The sequence below is a fragment of the Hydractinia symbiolongicarpus genome, chromosome 13 (genome assembly GCF_029227915.1).
Source record: "Hydractinia symbiolongicarpus strain clone_291-10 chromosome 13, HSymV2.1, whole genome shotgun sequence".
Taxonomy (NCBI): Eukaryota; Metazoa; Cnidaria; class Hydrozoa; order Anthoathecata; family Hydractiniidae; genus Hydractinia; species Hydractinia symbiolongicarpus.
The window spans coordinates 13,554,846-13,573,914 of NC_079887.1; the positions used below are offsets into that span (position 1 = coordinate 13,554,846).

The 19,069-nt window shown below is 32.4% G+C and overlaps 1 protein-coding gene across 4 annotated transcripts; it reads left to right on the forward strand.

Moving 5' to 3' along the window:
• The first annotated feature begins 1,446 nt into the window (after positions 1 to 1,446).
• On the forward strand, positions 1,447 to 17,746 carry LOC130624298 (ribosomal protein S6 kinase beta-1-like). Of its 4 annotated transcripts, XR_008981197.1 has the most exons (19): positions 1,448 to 1,675; positions 4,074 to 4,108; positions 7,976 to 8,102; positions 8,298 to 8,366; positions 8,821 to 8,892; positions 9,259 to 9,334; positions 9,735 to 9,792; positions 9,985 to 10,047; positions 10,215 to 10,343; positions 11,012 to 11,102; positions 11,407 to 11,448; positions 11,639 to 11,704; positions 11,840 to 11,902; positions 12,129 to 12,206; positions 12,816 to 12,923; positions 13,711 to 13,793; positions 13,950 to 13,988; positions 14,251 to 16,155; positions 16,413 to 16,748. XR_008981197.1 is itself a non-coding variant. In XM_057439878.1 (18 exons), the coding sequence occupies exons 1-18, from the start codon at positions 1,589 to 1,591 to the stop codon at positions 17,548 to 17,550; spliced, it is 1,299 nt and encodes a 432-aa protein (XP_057295861.1). In that variant the 5' UTR covers positions 1,448 to 1,588; the 3' UTR covers positions 17,551 to 17,746. The 4 variants fall into 4 exon arrangements, 3 of the variants coding, with proteins under 3 accessions (XP_057295860.1, XP_057295861.1, XP_057295859.1); XM_057439878.1 differs by lacking the exons at positions 14,251 to 16,155; positions 16,413 to 16,748 and adding an exon at positions 17,538 to 17,746; XM_057439876.1 differs by having other exon boundaries at positions 14,251 to 16,748.
• The last annotated feature ends 1,323 nt before the right edge of the window (positions 17,747 to 19,069 follow it).

Here is a 19,069-nt window from a genome sequence, read left to right on the forward strand (position 1 = left end):
AAAAAAAATTGTGCTGGGGCTACTTAAGGCCAGTCCTTTTTTATTCAAGGGTCATTTTCAATATCTCAAGTTAGAAAGAATCTGGCATAATTTATTGGCCACCATATCATTATATGAATAGTAAAACGCAGAATTCATTTTTTCCGAAAAATCTAGAAAAAACTGCGGGTAAAGCGCCTTTATGGCATATGACGTTATCAAAATTTTTCACAAAAGTTGAATTCTGCGTTTTACTATTCATATAATGATATGGTGGCCAATAAATTATGCCACAATCTTGATAACTTGATTTATTGAAAATGACCCTGAAATAAAAAAGGACTGGCCTTAAGTAGCCCGAGTGGATGGATGGAACACTTTTTGAAAAATGGTTACGCGAGCTCGGCCGTTATTTTACTACGCAAGAAAGAAAAATTGGGAGCAATTTTACAATACCACCTGCAATTTCTATCCGCGATTGCTACGATGCTATGATTGCTATGATTGCTATGATTGCTATGATTGCTACGATTGCTACGATGCTTCGATTGCTTCGATTGCTTCGATTGCTTCGATTGCTCAATGCTACGATTGGTTCGATTGCTTCGATTGCTACGATGCTATGATTGCTACGATTGCTACGATGCTACGATGCTATGATTGCTACGATGCTACGATTGCTTCGATTGCTACGATGCTATGATTGCTACGATGCTACGATGCTACGATTGCTACGATTGCTTCGATTGCTACGATGCTACGATGCTTCGATTGCTTCGATTGCTACGATTGCTACGATCCAGTCCAGCCAGTTCAACTTGAAGATTTCGGCAATGACGAGGATGAACTTCCTGAGAACCCAATATCACCACCATCGCGAAATAAAATTGATGAAGCAATCGAAGTGTTCTGAATAGATTAGCATTTTACAACTGATTGGCAGTTAGATCTCTTGCTTGTATCAGAGCAAATCAAGCAAAGAAGATTAGCCGGTTTGACACAATCTTCCATTACTGACTTTTTTCAAAACAAATAATTGTATGAAAAGTTCATTATTGTTGAAAAGATATAAGTACTGATTCTTACAAAACTAAAACAAAAGCTTGTACCCTTTTTTATAATGCACAATATTTTACGCTGCGCAAAGCATCCATATTTTATTTTTCTCAAAATTTAGCTGAAAAAAAGGTTGAAATCCTATAATTCGACAACTTATGTAATTCGACTCTTCAGGGGGTCTCGCGATTTGGTCGAATTACATGTAGTTGATAGACAAAAAGACTTTTCGAAAAGAAAAAAGAAATTTTCGCGCGAGTATACAATCTGCGTGTTTAGAATGTTTTCCGCGTGATTGCAAAATAACAAGCAAAACCATGGAAAATGTGAACGCACTTACCAACGTATAACTAAAAATTCTGAACCATTGTTAGCTCTGGTAAATTAAGCCATCACTACCGGCGTTTTTTTTATCAGAATGTTTCCGAAGTGATTCACCAAGCCAGAACAGACAGCGAAGAAAAATAGTAGATGAGCTTTAACTATACAAGATAATATAATTGTTATAATACTTCTATATGGTAGATTGACACTTATTAACTGATAAAAAGGGATGACCACTGGAATTTTTGAAATTGATGATGATTTTCACAAGGATGTCGGACCCTCCAGTGAGGACGAATATGAGATCACTGATGAGGTATATATAGCTAAGTGATTTTTTCCTTCCTCTGTCTAGATAGCTGTCTAATAACTGACATGAAATTTTGATTGTGAAAACTAATCGTTGATAAACCTATCATCCTAGGCAGCAACATTACCTAGCTAGTTAAATATACATAAAAATGGAGAGGAATCTTGTAAAAAGATAGTAGTTTTAAGTCAGTAGCTAACTTGTTATTTCGTACATTTGAAAATGGTGATCTTGATGTTGCTTATTATAACTACATGCTAGCATGGAAAACAGGCGTTAAGCCGAGAATGATGAGTTATCCCCCAGTAACTCCAACTTTCATTATATTGAATCATTTTCTTGGGTCCCTTAAATTTTTGGTAATTTTTCCTTATAAAAAACTTGGATACATTTAACTCAAATATTCGTTAACTTGACTCATTTTTCTCTCCCCTCCTGTGGCTAATTTCTCATAATAACTCGAACTTCAAAATCAAGGGCTACAAAAATGTCAGATTTTTTTTTTTTGGCTTAATGCTTTTTATTAGCAAACCATTTAGTTTTATATTGATCCATATTATGTTAGAGATTGCCAAATCGATAAACCGGTTCAGCTTTGTTGCCACAGTGATGATTGGCATTTTGTTTAATTGACGAATGACATTTGTTCTACATCCGCCATTTTTAAAACTTCACAGGGTGAAACAAACCTAGTTCGTAGGGGGAAGAATGCTAAAAAAATGTAGAAATGGAAGAATAATTATGCAACGAAAGGTAACCACAATAAAAATCTGTCGGGAAATAATGCTTAGCTATCTAGATTTTGCTTAAAAAATTATCTGTGCCCAAACTTCTTAAAACTCCAAAATGTGTCTAGCTCTGCACCCTCGTTACCTAAGCAATGAGTACAAGAACATATGCGCGCAGTGAGAAACGGAGATGTGAAGAAAAACGAAATTGCGGACCACAGCTGGAGCAGAAGTCATCACTTTAATTGGGATGAGAAGAAAATCATTGACAGAGAATCCAGAACAACTGCCAGGAAGATTAAAGAAACCATCAACAGTGTAGAACGTAACAAACACATAAACAGCATCTCGTATCAACTTCCTGAGATTTGGTTACCAGCTCTACAGAAAAAGTAGTTACCTACATCCAGGTCCGAAAATGTTAATTACCGTAATTAACTGTAATTATCAGCTCGTTTCTGATTGGTTAATTTTTATGAATTTCGATCCTCTGCAATTATATAAATACATGCGCAACATCATTTTACTTTGCCTGATGATGGGAGAAGGATCTCCCGAAACGTCGCCTACTAAACTATCATGTTCAAGAAATGATAAACTTTCCACTGTAATACGATCAATATTACCAGGATTTTGAGACCATGCAACTGCCTTTCATAACAAATCTAATATGTAGGTTTTATATTGAACATTATTATGTTCAACATGGCTATACTTCATTTCCTTACAAGCATAAAAATACGCTGGCTTAAAAATAGACCGTCAGGGAAAATCTAGTGGTCAAAATATATAATGTGGACCACTGCTGTTATTATTTGTTGGTGTCTTATTTACCTAGTGAAGCTTATAGTTTGAAATGACAAACCAATGATATACACGTCTATGTTTTCCTGTTCTTTTTATTTCAAGTGAGCAGCTTTGAATTGTCATTGGAAGCAATGACAGTATACAACTATCACACCTCATTAACTATTCATGGATTTAAGTATTTGATTTGCATATTAGCTTTGATTTATTTATACATGTTAGCATTAAATGTTAATGAAATTTTATTCTGGCATAAATCATTCTCATAATGTATGCTTCAACAATATATGACACTTACAGTTCTTAAAATTAGTGTTTGTGTTGCTAACAGAATTGCTAGTGTCAATTTCAACTTTTTAACGCCTGAAAAAGATTTTTTATCATCATTAACATTTTAAGATGTTAAAGTTGTCAGAAATCACAAAGCAATACTTTATTACTTTTTGCTTAATTTGTTCAAACTGTTAATGTATAGCTTATAAATATTCAGCATAAATAATTACTCCTAGTAATACAAGTATATTTCCAATTAGCATAATGACTTGTCAATGTTTACAAGAGTGTTGAAAAGTGTGCAGTTTTTTATACATGCATTAGAGTAGGAACAGATGGAAGGGATCAATGGAATTCATAGATTTTTTAGAAATGCAAGATTCGAAACAAAAAGGAACTTTTTTTTCCTTTTTAACAAGTTTTTAATTGATTTTAAACTAATATTTCATTTAAACGATTTCTTTTTTTCCTGTTGTCTGTTTCTTATATTTTCTACCTACTTATTATGAGTGCTTATGTTTATTGTTCTCAATGCATAATTAAAATATACGTTGGTTGCATAGAAAGTTGTCTATAAATATATCTGTTTTATTTAGATCAAAGAGTTTGAAGAAATGGACCATGATCATTTGTAAGTAAACTTTTTTCCTCTCTCTATATTTTATTTTGATAAGAAGTTTGTTAATTTACAATGTGATGAAAATACCACTAAGTTAGTTTTTGTTTCTGGTCATCTTTGTATCTTATTAATCAATAAAACATATGTATATATTCTTAAAAGAAAACATATAGGCTTATTTAAAACATAAATGGTTATTTCATGTCTTGGCAACGTACTGGTGTTATGCAACACCATGTTTCAAATGTGATAATGGATTATTTATTAAGCATGTAAAAAACACCAAAATAAATTGCTTTATTTATTTTCCATTTTGCTAGGACTAGCAAAACTACCATACTTTCTAAATATCCTATTAAGTAAATTTTTATTGGGAAAAACATTGTTGTAGATCGTTTAAATATTATCAAAACACGATCGTTGGAAGCTAAAACATCGCCGTAGATTGTTTAAAAACCATCAAAAACCCGATCGTATGAAGTTGAAACATCGCTGTAAATCGTTTAAAAATTATCAAAACGCGATTGTATGAAGCTAAAACATCGCCATAGATCATTTTAAATTATAATAACGGGATCGTAGGAAGCTAAAACATTACCGTAGATTGTTTAAAAAACATAAAAATAAGATGATAAGGAGCTAAAACATCGCCGTAGATAGATGTATATAGATATTTTAAATAATTTGATAATAAAATTTCTTTAGAAAGCGGTGTGTTAAACATAATAATAATAGTGTTAAATTTTAAGGGATTTTGAAACGAAATGAAAACGAAAACTGAAATGATTTTAACAAACTGTTGAAACGAATTGATGTTGATATTGTGAGACTATTATAAAACGAATGCGAAACAATTGCGTTTTCATTTTAACAAAATGATTATAAACTACTTTGAAACGGTTTGAAACAATTTTTTTGGCAAAAAAATATTTTAAAATTGTTTAAAATTCGTATAGAGATCATTTCAAAAAGAATTATATGAATTGAAACGATTATTTTTTAAAACGATCGTGGAGACGATCCTTTACCGGCATACATGTGTGGCTTCCTTTTATTGTCATAGTATATAGTCCCGAACCATTTTGATTTAATCTCGCTCCCTGATGTAGGGATATTGAGACCAGTCCATAATTCCACCATTTGTTTTTTGATAGTTTGAATTTTATCTTCTTCAGAAGCAGGTTTTTCTTTCTCGTCTTCAGAGCTCTCGCTTTCAGTCACCCCTTCTTCCGTTATTTCTCCTATATGTCTTCTGATTCCTCACTCTTCTCTTTTGTATCATACTCAATCTTTCTTTTCGATTTATTTGTTGGCCCTTTTGCAAGTTTCTTTTTCTGTTCCTCTTCCTTCTGCTCTTTTTTTTCGTGCTTTTGCCTTTACTTCTTTCTCTAGTTTTTTTCTGCTTCTCCTTTTCTTCTTTCTGTAATTCAGCAAGTTACTCTGCTTCCGTGATGACACTAGCCTTTTTGTCACTTATTTTTTCTTTTTACACCTTTTTTCTTTTGAGGCCCTTTCACCTTATCCAAGATTAGATGCTTGGAGCTGTTATTGTGGTTTTCCTGAATTGGCTAAATCATACAACCCAAGACCCATTCATGTCCTGGCACTGGAGGTGGTTTTGGTAGAACGTGAGCACAAACTTCACAAATTTGATGAAGATGACACTGAGGTTGATGTTGATTGTCCACTTTCTTGTACATTACTTGACTCATTTGGCTTTAATTTCTTTGGAGTGGCCACTGACGTTGGAAGTTCCTCCATTACTTTCTGTGATTTTCCCAAATGGGCCCAGCTGTCATATCGTAAATACACTAAAAACAGATTTTTAGTGTATTTGGTTCTATCTATGGGAAAGATGCCAGTCGTACGAAACCCAGAAATAACATTGTCTCTTTTGATATATCGATGCCCTATTGAACATAACAGATCAACAAATACAGGTTTGAAATTTTTTTTTGATCAATAAAGTTTACCCTTTCAGCAAGAAGTTCTTCCCACCTTCTTTTAAGAGGACTAAAACAGCAGGAATCAAGTGGTTGCAATTAGTCTGTAACGTTGGGAGGTAGCTTTATAAGAGTAATATCCTCTTCCATAGCTTTTTGAATTAATTTGATGGATGTAGGGACAAATGACCATCATATACCACTACCAATAATCTTTCCTGCACCTGTTTAATGAACTTTTCAAACCACTGAAAGGATACTTCTGTGGTCATCCACCCATTATCCGATCTTCCATAGATTGTGTTAGGCACTTTGGCTTTTCCAACAGTCCCAAAAGTTTTTTCCCTGAAAGATTTTGAGGGGATCAAGCACTCTTCCCCAGCACTGCAAGTAGCTAACACGGAATAATTTTCACGATCTCCCCATCGAACTTTAAATGCAGTTTTGCCTTTTGGAGCAATTACTTTGGACTTACTTGGATTAGTTGGGAACCCAGTTCATCCAAATTCCAAACTTGCTCTGGCTTAAATCCTGTGTCCTTAATGTGTTTTTCAATAACGTCGTAAAAGTCATTCATGATAAAAGGACTGCTTGTGCTTGACTCTCAAGCTGTACTCATCATGTTGGCTTTTTTAAATGACAGTTTGTTCCTATCCCTGAATCCCCTTAACCAATCCTTTTCGGCCAATTGTTTTTTAAGGGTATCTTTTTGTTATTAATAGTTATGTACTCCTGGACTAAATGTAGGATTTCGTATCGTAAAGAGCTAAAACCAGCATTGCATAAAACTTTAATACAGTTAACGAGCTGCTGCTGCTCTTCTTTTATAAGGGCTGTTTTCCTTCTCAAATTAGTTAAACGAACCCCATTTTGAACCATTTTCCTTCTCTGTCTAATATTTAACTCCAAAACACCAAACGTTTTAGCTGCTTTGCGTATCATCATTTCGTTTGAATCGATTGTTTTCATGGCATTCTCTATGTCAGACTCGTCTAACGCTTTACATTACGTTCTAGTTTTGACTTTCCCATGTCTATTTTTTATCTAAAAAATAAAATTTTGAATTTAAATAATAAAGAACATGTACACCACCACGCTTTGTTTTCAAAGAATTTGAAAAGACATTTCAAGTAGAAACACTGTGCTTTTGTCACACTCTTCGTTTTAACAAGCACACTAAAAATCACTTTAGCATGATTGTAACAAATCTCTTACCCTTCGGCATCATTGACGAACATGGAAAAGAATCTCTTTTGTTTGTTTTCAGCGTGCAGTTTTTAGCAGCAACTCCAAGAAACAGCAGTAAAAAAATGTGCACCTATTTACGCAGAAACTAAAAAATTACCCATAATACAATTCTCTGTGCTAAAAGCTATACCTTTAAACATCAAAACAACGTTATGATGAAAATTGCTTGCTGCGTGTGATGTTTGTGAAGCCAAAATTAGTCAGGTTGTTCAGAAGATGGTATCCTGTAGATATTTAATATGCAGCAAATATTTATTCATAAGAAGAGTAGGGAGCAATCTCGAAACTGTTTTTTTTTTTCATCAAACAACTCGAAAAGGATTGTGTTTTTATATTTTGGTGCTCTAAAATGTTTATTTCAAATTTTTTTTGCCTGTTTAACCGCCCAAATTAGTGCGCAGCTTTCTCGACTATAAGTTTTTTGGAATATGAAACATCTTTTGAATTTTCTTTTTTTACTAAATATAACTAATCACAGTGTTGACTTGGCATTTTTACTATTGTTTAAACTGATGAATAAGCTGTTAGGTTGCTGGATTTTGTAATTTCATTGACATATCATTTTTTCGAAGTTTTACAATTTTTAGATGGTTAAATATATTTTAAAAGTTTAAGTTGAATAATGCTGAAGTATAAGTGTAGACTATTTTAACGAACAAACTGAGAAAGTTAATTTAATTTGTTACAGGATAGAAGAGATGGGTTCAGATGTAGAAAAAGTACCTATATGTCAGGAAGTTGTTAATCCTAAGGAAAAGTTGGGCCCATCTGACTTTGAATTGTTAAAGGTTTTGGGTAAAGGAGGTTATGGCAAGGTATGTTATCTCTATTTTTTATTCAGGATTGCTTTATGTTGTAAATAAAGTATATGTCAAGTTAACTTCTTACAAGTATATTTTGTATCAATGGGCATCTTGTATGCAGTTAAGCGTGTTCATGTGATTGTGGTGCCTTTTATTATGCTTTTTTGTACTCTCTAAAAATTTTGCTATAATGTGTTTAATATTTAGGTATTTCAAGTTAAAAAACGAACTGGTAGAGATGCTGGTAGTATATTTGCAATGAAAGTGTTGAAAAAAGTAGGTATTAGTAATCAATATAACCCTTTTTTTAAGAAAAACTAATTGTTATAAATAAGAACCTGAATTGTAATGAAGGGCAAATTTTATATTTGTAGCAAACCAGATCTATCAATTAGGGGAAAGCGATTGTGCTTGCTCCCGCAAAGACTCTCCCAATTCTCAGAAATGAGAAACTAGCTCAGCCAATAATTGCTCTCCCAATTCCACAAAAAGTTTGTCTGGCTGAGCAATATCAATTTATGTCACATGGAAATCAATGTTAAATCTGTCTTATTATTTGCAGTAAAATACCAAAATAGATTATTGTAACCTTGGGCAAACAATTTATTACTCTAGTATTTTCTTATTGATAGGCTTGCAAACAGAAAAAACATTTCTGTTTTTCATATGCAAGCAGAAAAATATTACGCGAGGATAAGATTAAGTGATGTGCTACTTGTGTGTCGTGTAGGCTACCATTGTAAGAAATCAGAAAGATACTGCGCATACAAAAGCTGAAAGAAATATATTAGAAGCAATAAAGGTAATTTTAACTTTTCTATAATCATTTTTATATTTTTCATTTGTTTGGATAGCCTTGTTTGTGTTTTTTTTTTTATTGTTCAGGGTGTTTACACATTTTAGGAAACCATGAAACTGTTGTAGGGATCAAAAATTATTAGTGAATAGTAATTTCAGAGCTGTCACGGAATAGTGGTGTCATGTAAATTGGCTCTTACTCTCACTTTGATGCTTGACATAATGAACTTCTTAAAGTCCTGATAAAGTAATACATTTGCCACAACTCCTCAGCAAGGTTTTTTGCTGATGTGCCTTTCGTGTATGCACCTTGTAATGGCAAAACACAACAAATTCATGTTGTATAGGTACATTACCATCACCTTTTTAGTTTCCGTTTATTGTTGATTTGCTGTATGCTTTTCAAACTGGAGGAAAACTGTATTTAATCTTAGAATATTTGTCTGGTGAGTATTTTTTTTTGTTTTTGAACAGTGCTTAAATACATTAGTCATTAAATCCTTTTCAATTATTTTGCTGCAGCTTTTTCAGCAGCAGAACCTTAAGAAGGGCTTCTTTTTTTTGTTCCGAGACTCCTAAAGCAGTGTAAAAGTAACAATGTAAAGTAGCAATACAGCAATTTTTAGTTGTTGAAAGTTGTGAGCAGAACTTGTTTAACTATTTTTAAAATTTTGGGCGTCTAGCTGGTTTCACCAATACCAACTACAACAATAAAATATTGATTTCCAAAAAGTTTAGGTTTTATGTCATTTACCTTGAGTAAAAATTCTTTATATTCAATGTATGTAAGTGTATGATTGTGCTCCTAATACAAATATTTTATAAAAAAAACTTTTTTTTACAAAGGTGGTGAATTATTTATGCACTTAGAAAGAGAAGGTGTATTTCTTGAGGATACTGCAAGGTAACGGGATTTCATTTTTTAGTTGTTCACTATATCTTAATTTTCAATAACAGTTGTTTTGAAATTATTTACGAGCCTTTAAATTGGTTAGTCTTTTTTGATCATTTTGTGAATTAAATGATATGCAGTTTACTGTAAATCATTTTAGCAATATCTTGCTTACAGATTTAACATTTTAACATTTTCCTTTAGTTTTTACTTGGCCGAAATCACACTTGCGTTACAGCATCTACACACTGAAGGAATTATTTACAGGTCTGTCCTCGTCTGTTTTTTCCTATTTTTGTGAGGAAAAATGCTTGTAAAGTTTATAAACTTATGTAAATATCACAAAGCCTTGATTTTAGTGATACATATTGCTCTCAAGCTTTAATATATGTTTTCTTCTTAAATTTTAACTTATCATTAAAATGATATTTTAGAGATTTAAAGCCAGAAAACATTCTGCTAGATTTAAATGGACATATCAAGTTAACCGATTTTGGACTCTGTAAAGAATCGATTTATCATACAGATATGACACACACATTTTGTGGTACGATAGAATATATGTAAGTCCTGTTGCATCTTTTATTTTAATGTATGGCACCATAAAATAGCAGCCTTCGAGTATACATACGCTAAAGAGAAGAAATTTTTAATTAAACAGATGAAAAACTTTGCGCAATTTTGGCTTTAATAATTCAATCATGTTCAAAAAGTCTTTGGAATAAATGCTTAATTTTGAAGCACCCACAAGCACTTCTTTATGGCATTCCAATATTTTACCTACACACTTTCCAATGTTCTAAACAGACTTAGGATCATTAGGTTATTTGTTTAGATTCCATAAATCAAACTGTGATAATTCTTGCCGACATCAGCATGACTATTTTTCGTTTTTTTTTTGGACTTTTACGGGCTGATAAGTTAATCATTTTACTAAGCGGACATCACAGAAACTCTGACTACTGCATTTTTAACACTCCTTATTTGCTAAATCAGAAATCCTGCATCCTTTCGCTGTAGAGCATTTGATAGAAGATGTCTTGTGTGGACAGACAGACAGACAGATGACAGCTATTATTATAGAGATAATAAAAAAATTGAAACGAAAAAATTTAACAGATGGACAAAAAACTTCTAGAAAGTTCAAAAATATATGCAATGTTGTCCATCTTATTCTATAATGCCTTGTGTTTAAAAAAGGGTTTAATCTCTTGCTATAATTTCGTCTTAGGGCACCTGAGATATTAACAAGACATGGCCATGGGAAAGCAGTTGATTGGTGGAGCCTTGGTACTTTAATGTACGACATGTTAACTGGTGCTGTAAGTGTTGTTCTGCATTAAACACATTTTCATACTGCAGAGCTACTTTTTTTATGCTGCAGTGCTACATATTTTTTCCCCTGAATAAAATATATTTTGGCTTTAGCTTGGTTTAACTTCTTAGCAAGATAATCGGTTTTTTTTTCCAATTTTTCTATTATTTTTCCATCAGTTAAAGTATAGTTTAAGCCTCGTGTTTCTTACAACCATGTTTCCTATATTAAAAAAAAGAAATGTGAATGGAAACTATGAAATGGAAAACTCGGGGAAAAAATCAGTTGACATTTTTCAATTTTTCTTGTAGCCTCCATTTTGTTCTGACAACAGAAAGAAAACAATCGATAAGGTAATTTCGTATTGTTTAAGTGTGTGTATTAACAATACATGTGTGTATTATTTATTTGTGTGCAACTTCACTTGTGCTAGCAATACCTGAAATAGCAAGTGCGATATATTTTTATCGACTTGTTCCAATAGGTGGATTCCTGTTGATTTTTGCATGTGCTAAAGACTAGTTTAATTATTATTCTTTTTAGATATTAAAAGGCAAACTGGTTCTGCCTCCTTACTTAACTGCAGAGTCAAGAGATTTACTTCGAAAGGTAAGAGTTTGTAAGTAAAATTTCAGGGAAATAAAGTTATGAATTGTCAGACGCATTCTCAGAATAGAAAAGAAAATACTACTTAAAAAAAACATTTGAAGGTCATAACCATGTGAATTCTGTGACATTTTGTAGCTACTAAAACGTCATCCACAAAGTCGATTAGGAGGTGGAAGTGATGATGCAGAGCCGATAAAGGTAATTTCCCCCAACTGATAGCAGCATGTACTTTAATTATCTTGCCTTCAGTAATAAGGAAGCCTGAAAATAATTACCCCTCAACTACTTAAGTTCCGAGTGCAGCCTTCAACCTTGAGAAGCAAGAAACCTTCACAATTTGTAACCTAGAAAGTTCAAAAGTCTGGTGGAAAGAATACATTGATTTTACGTTACTTTAACATATTTGTTTTCTTTGTCATGCTAGGCACATCCGTTTTTTCGTCATTTAAATTGGGATGAATTATATGCGAGAAAAGTGGAACCACCTTTCAAACCGTCTGTGGTAAGTATATAAGTGTTTCACCTTTACAATAACTAAAAAATATTTGTTTCCTAATAACATAAAAGTCAAATTCGATTTAATTTTATTTAATTTTAAGAACCTAAATTTACGTGATAATGTTAGTTTTCTTTTGTGAAATTTAATTAATAAATCAATCTATCTTTTATTTTACTTAATTTTGTAATGATGAATAAGATTTGTTTTTAAGTTTTACTTTTTTACTTCCCAACTGCCAATTTTTTGTGTCGTGACCTTATTTGTCCAAGAGTTCCAAGGGAAAGTTAGGCAGCATAAAACTTTCCCTGTTAAAGAATAAACATGAAACAAAAAAATAATACATTAGAGTGAGGTCAGGAAATCCTTTTGTTAGTGTGCAGTGAAGTGTAACAGGTTTCGAAACTCTAATAAATCAATTGAGTGGTTCCATATAAATAAGTTTATCCAAGATACCGTAATCATCACAAAAGCGCAATGGAAATTGTTATATAAAAAACTAATAAACGAGGCTTACGATATCTTGCCTCCTTAACCCAAAGCCTTTCATTACAGCAGAGTTTTGTTTTCATTTTGTGAAATAAACTTTATGGATTTTTTTCCTTTCATTTTTAGACAAGTGAAGAGGATGTCAGTCAATTTGATCAACGCTTCACAAAAGAAACACCTGTTGACTCTCCATGCGACAACATGTTGAGTGAGAGTGCAGATAGAATCTTTCAGGTATGTACTCCAATGCGGCCTCTGACATTCAAAATGAACTGCCTCTCTGATATATAAAATGAAAAGGCTTGATTGTTAGTAACTCCTGAAATAGTTGGAAAATCTCTTGAAATGTGGAATGCTTTTTATATTTTTTCAATTGTTTTTTTCCTAGACTTTGACTTTAACACTTAAATTCTAGGTGTTGAATATAAGGTAAAAGTGAATAAATTCTCTTAGACTACCAAAAAATTATGAAGTTTGTAATCTGTGTCCACCGTAAATCAAGATAATTGCGCATTTTTTGTAGCTCATTCCCTCTATATTTTTGTAGGGAATTTTTGTTTAAAAATATTTCGAAACAAACTCGTCGCTTTTAATGTTGTTTATAAAGTCATTAGTGCTTTTACTTAAGCATGGACTTAAGCTTTTCAAATTCGTGTTGTTTGATTTTCTGTGGCTTGAATTCTTAAGAAATTCGTTTGCAATGTTTGGTCCAGGATTGTTTGGCAAGAAGGATACAGTTTATTTTGATATTTTGCAGTCGATCTTACCAGTACAGTTTTGCCTGTCTCTTTAATAATAGCCGTCTTCTGTCTGCCCGTTTGTCTGTCTTTTACGGAAACACGAAATGTGATATATAAAGGACGGGCGGCCCCATGGATTTTTCCATGGGTTGACAAAAATTATTGCTTAAACATTGGCACAAGTTTTTGAAAAACATTTTAAGTTCAAGGTTGATTTTGGTAAGTCAGTTGGACTTCTGTTTTATTTGTAGTAAAGTTTAAAAACAATTTTACTTTTTTAGGGTTTCACCTACGTCGCGCCTTCGATGATGGAGTCCCTGTCAAAACTCTCTTTCTCAGACTCGCATGGAGCAAGATCGTTTAGGTATGTTCGTAATATGTCATCTCTTTATATTTTATTTATTTATTTATTTATTTATTTATTTATTTATTTATTTATTTATTTATTTATTTATTTATTTATTTATTTATTTATTTATTTATTTATTTCCTGCTTTGATGTAAATGTCTGTTTGTGTAGGTCACCTCGAAGATCTAGAGCGCCTTCTAGTCCAATGAGGTAAGTTTGTTTGCTTGTGTTCGTTTACAGTTAACACGAATTTATGTAAGATCGAGAAAGCGCGCGAAAAAAGCCGGAGAAATAAATTGACATTCAGTTCAGTAATTAATAGAATGTTTTTAAAACCTGGTTGGGTTAAGAACTAAACCATATCACATAAGCACATAATAAACCATAACACATAAACACATAATTATAATGTATTTTTAATTTATCATAATTTAAAATAACCATACACTAAATCTATTTTTATTTTTCTTAGCCCAACCAAGGTTCAACACACTGGCCAAACACATTTTGGGTTTGAGCTTAATCGGTCAGCGGTGGGAAGTTCCAAATTAATCACAGAAGCCAATACTCAACCTAAATCAGGAAGCAAAGACGACAAGTTTTCGTTTAAGGATTCGCCGAAGTCCTCAATAGCTATTACTGCACCTTCAGCTATTAGTAATACGCCACCACCGCATATCACACACGCATCGAATGCAGTAAAAAGTGCAAGCAAGTTTGACCATTACTCGCCGGACAGAAAATACTCCCACAATAATTCTAGTTTTGATATAATTTCACCCATACAGGCAAACTACAGTTCCGAACACTACGCCGACTCCGGTTATTTTAACAATGTCAACTATGCAAATTTTCAATTTGAGAACAAAGAAGTCCCGGTTTCCACTTATAGCAACCAACATACATCATATCCACTACCACAACAGCACCAAGCTCATAACATGAACATGGAGTTAACTTTTAATAACAGCTTCTTTGGACTGGCCGGACCAATCCCCAGAACGTTGGGACCGGCTCCCTATGAGGATAGTATGGATGACATTGAACCGTTTGAACTACTATCACACTACGATGTACCGCCGCAACAACAGCAACAAGAACAGAATCCCAGATATCGGATACCGTTGCTTTAGTCGATATATTATATAGTTGCATATTTATATATTAATTTAGGTATTTTTTTCAACTTATATTTAAAACACACGCAGATAACGCAAGATAACGCAAACGTTATAAATTTTACTTTTTGAAGAGATTTGAAAGTTAAGTGTATAGACAATTCTCAATCAGGCGGAAATAAATGGGTGAGAAATATATCTGCGCATGCGCGATACTTTTCTGTGTGTGTTCCGTAAGAGTTAAATTATTTTTTGACAAAATTTTTTTTTACAAATTTGTTCTAACTTAAAATAAATTGAAAAAGCATCTAGTTTACCTGTCTAAATATAAATTATCAAGATTTTTTCATATAATAAATATAATTTTATGGTAATAATTAATGTATACTATACAACAACGAGTAAATCTTAAGATGTTATTATTTATTATCGATTGAAAACTGTGAAAGGTTTGCCATGGAAATTTTAAACCTGGAAATACTTTTAAAGAAGACGTTTTTGTATTAAAGTTTTGGAAAACTTAGAAATAGTTGGAAAAAAAGCGAGGAGGAGGTAAGAAAGTTTCATGTGGTGTGGAGAGTAGTTAAATCGCAAAAATTTTATTCGGAAGCTTTCCTTCTTATACAAGTCACCAGCCAGCTTTATTATATGTTACTGCCAGGCTTTTGACAGCTTTTATAGTTGTATCTGGGTAGTTTTTTAAAGCAAGGAATGCAAGAAGTTGTGATGACTACTTTAAACAAAAAGTCATGCTGTTTTGTCTCAAACCTTTAACATTGTATTGTTTTTCTAATTTTCAACCTATCTGTCTTATTATATCTTTTGTGTCTGTTTTTTTTAAAAAATTTGTGTTTCAAAGAGCAAAAAGGAAAGAAAAGAAAAATAAAATTCATAAGAAACTAAAAATTTTCTCAAAGAAAATCTTTTTCCAGGCTACAAACTTGTATCAACACTAATTTTACGGAAGTGTTACGCAATCACAGGACGTGATTGCGTAATATTTAGGTTACTTTCAATTCTGATTAGCTGATTTTATATATTGCATAATTTTATTTTTTAACAGGTTAAACGCTGAATATTTACGAAAATATCTTCTTTGGAAGATTGTTTATTTCCCAATCTCTAGTTCTTGCTACATTGCGTTTTTTTAATTGGACTATTAACTGTATACCTTGAGGGAAAGTTTTTTCGTGTGTTTTAGAAATTTTCTGCAAATCGAGCAATCGCGAAAAATCGAAATCTCTTTATTTCGCAAAAAGGTATTATTTTTCCTTTTCATACTCCTTCTTTACCTCAATATTAATTTTTTTAAAAAAACTTTCAATTTTTTGACTGCGCAAGCTTCGCAATTTCGTAAAACTCTTGTGTTAAAGCAAAGAAGATTCATTCTAGAACCTACTCTTTTATCTCGTACCACCTTAAATCCAATTTCCATTTATTTTTAATTTTTGTAAAACTAAGTGCTTTCAGATTTTTTTTCTTCGATAACGATGATAAAAATCTTCTCTTTCTTCAGTTCTGATGAGACTGCTGTAGAAATGAGTTTAAAGATGATTGCGAAACAAATTCTCTCCTTCTGCTCTCCATCGGTACACGAACGGTCAAAGTTACATTAGATTGAAAATATAATTTCACGATTTCGAATATACGTGTAAGTCACTAAACCTTCATCCTGTGTCGCAACTCCTTAAAAAACTTTTCTGGCAGTTTCCGAATGTTTAAGAGATTATTTATAAGTTTCTTTATATATTTAATTTATGCGTCGTATTTATCGGATAGATGGTTTTTACTTATTGTTTTAAATCTAGGTTTTATACGTAGCTATAGTTAAAGTAGAGCATGTTCTTAAAAATCTTTTTGTTTCTTCTTCGTGCCATTTCCCTTGTTACGCAACGCAATTTAATAGTGTATCTGCATTTCTCAGCAGAGATATCAACGTTCTGTGTAACGATATACATAACTCAGACCTTCGTGGTACCACTGCAATCTGGTTCCCAGGACTCTTTTTCACGTTTTGATATTGGTATGTCTTTCAGTGGACTGTGTTTACAATGATGTTTTACTGGGAACGTCTTATTCGGTTCCACTGCTATTTTGTCTTGAAAATCAAAGAGCCCGGTTTTCCGTGTGGTAAACGGATCTAAATTTAAATGTGGGCTAAAGAAACGAGCTAACTATTATTTACTAGGTGTCTAACAACAACGCAACCAAAACTGTGCGTATATGTGCGCCAGAAAGTAGGTTAATGCTCGCGTTAAACGATGATAAAGTTTAAAATGACGTATTGGTGTTGGTAAACCATTGTTTACTTACTTGCGGAACGTGTAAATAAATAACTTATTTTTTTGTCGTCATAATTTTTAACGGGTTTAACGGGATTTTTGTTCATTTTCCAAATATTTAAATTGACGGAGATGTTAGATTATCTAGATTGGAGAAAAAAAAATAATTGGCGAATGATTAAAGTAATCCATAACAATTAATATAATCATATACAGATAATCGTTTTACCTCATTGTTAACATAAATATTCTCTTACACGACGAATTGGTTTTCTTAGCGCTTTAATATCCCAAAATTTCAATCGCTCCTTCGAAATGCATTGTTTGTTGTTATTAACTCATTCTTATTTTATTTCTAGTATGGCACCATAAACGACGTATTTATTTACCCGATGCAAACCGGGAATGAAGCCGCCATATAAATGTGACTCTCTTTCCAACGAGGCGAGGAATTGGGGAAAATAATGGTGCTTGAACATGTCTCCAATTTTCGACAACGTCATAAACTCAGTTTGGAAATGTGAAATAGGAATAAAGATATATATCACTCACATAGTATTACCGAAAAGTATTAGATAAAGAATATATCCTATTTCTCCGCAAAAGGGCGCTACACCCGTAGTAATGAGGACGCTACGCCTTTAGAGTTATTAAAATATATTTTTAGGTGTTCAAATTTTCTTTTCAAAGATTCGGAAATCCCGTGGCTTTTCCTTGAAGTTATAAAGTACATATATAAAGTACATATATACAAGGTGTGATATGGAAAAGCTAACTAAACCCAATTTTTCTGTGCGCACACTGTGGCCTTCACCTGAAAAAATTTATGCTTTTATAATGTGAGTGGCTTTTTGCGTGGTGTCGTATATTCCAAAACATGCGGTAATTTTCTAATTTTATCGAATAAATGGATTTGTGCTTTCAGTATGTTGTATTGTTTATGTCGTATTTATACCGTTATAATTGTTTTTTTCTTGCATTATTTAATTTGTAGACGACTTGATATATCCATGTAACATTTTTAAAAAAAACTCATCGTGTCATCCATTAAAATGTCGCCTAACGTCACATCACAACGTGTTCTCTGTGCATGGTTGGCAACTAAACTGAAGAAATTGATGATGACACAATGAGAATCATTTTAAATATTTGTGTGCGTGTATTTTTTTGAAAAAGGAAAATTTAAGTCTTCTGTGAAAGTAATTTTTACAAATAATCTCGATAGGTTTTTAGAATAAATCTTGGATATCTCGAATGCTCAACGTTTTCTTGTTAAAAGGTTTACAATTGATTTAGAAAAAAATTGATACATTAACGGTTCGGACAATTTTTGTAGCTACTTATGTAAAACAATTTTTTCTAAGATTAAAGTTTCGATTATCTGGGTAAAATCTATGTAAAGCTAGTAAAATTACAGTAGCACAGCGCTTTTTTCACTGGAATATTTAGAATGGAAAGTTTGAATGTTTTCTTAGTTATTGTCAAAATTCTTCAGGAAGCTGGGAACAAGATTACAAAATCTATTTGCCAGATTCGCATCGCGGTAAATGAGACGAATTTACAACGAACCATTTTCTTAAGTAAAATTATAATCTTTCTGCAATTTTCCTTAACGAGAAATTTCTTAGCTTTAATATTTACAATGTATTTTTTTACGAAGATACGTTGTTTTTTTTATAAGAAACCAGGTTATGAGAAATGTACTTGTAGAATCTCAAAAAATGTAGAAACTTTTACTACATTGTTATGACTAGTTTTTGGATAAGAAACTTTTTGTCCATATTTGACTACTTAATTGAGAAAATTGTTTTGAAAGAAATACTTGTAATAAACGGTATTGTATTGCAAATTTGTTTCGCATTTAAAAATCGAATGCTTTCATTTTTCAAGT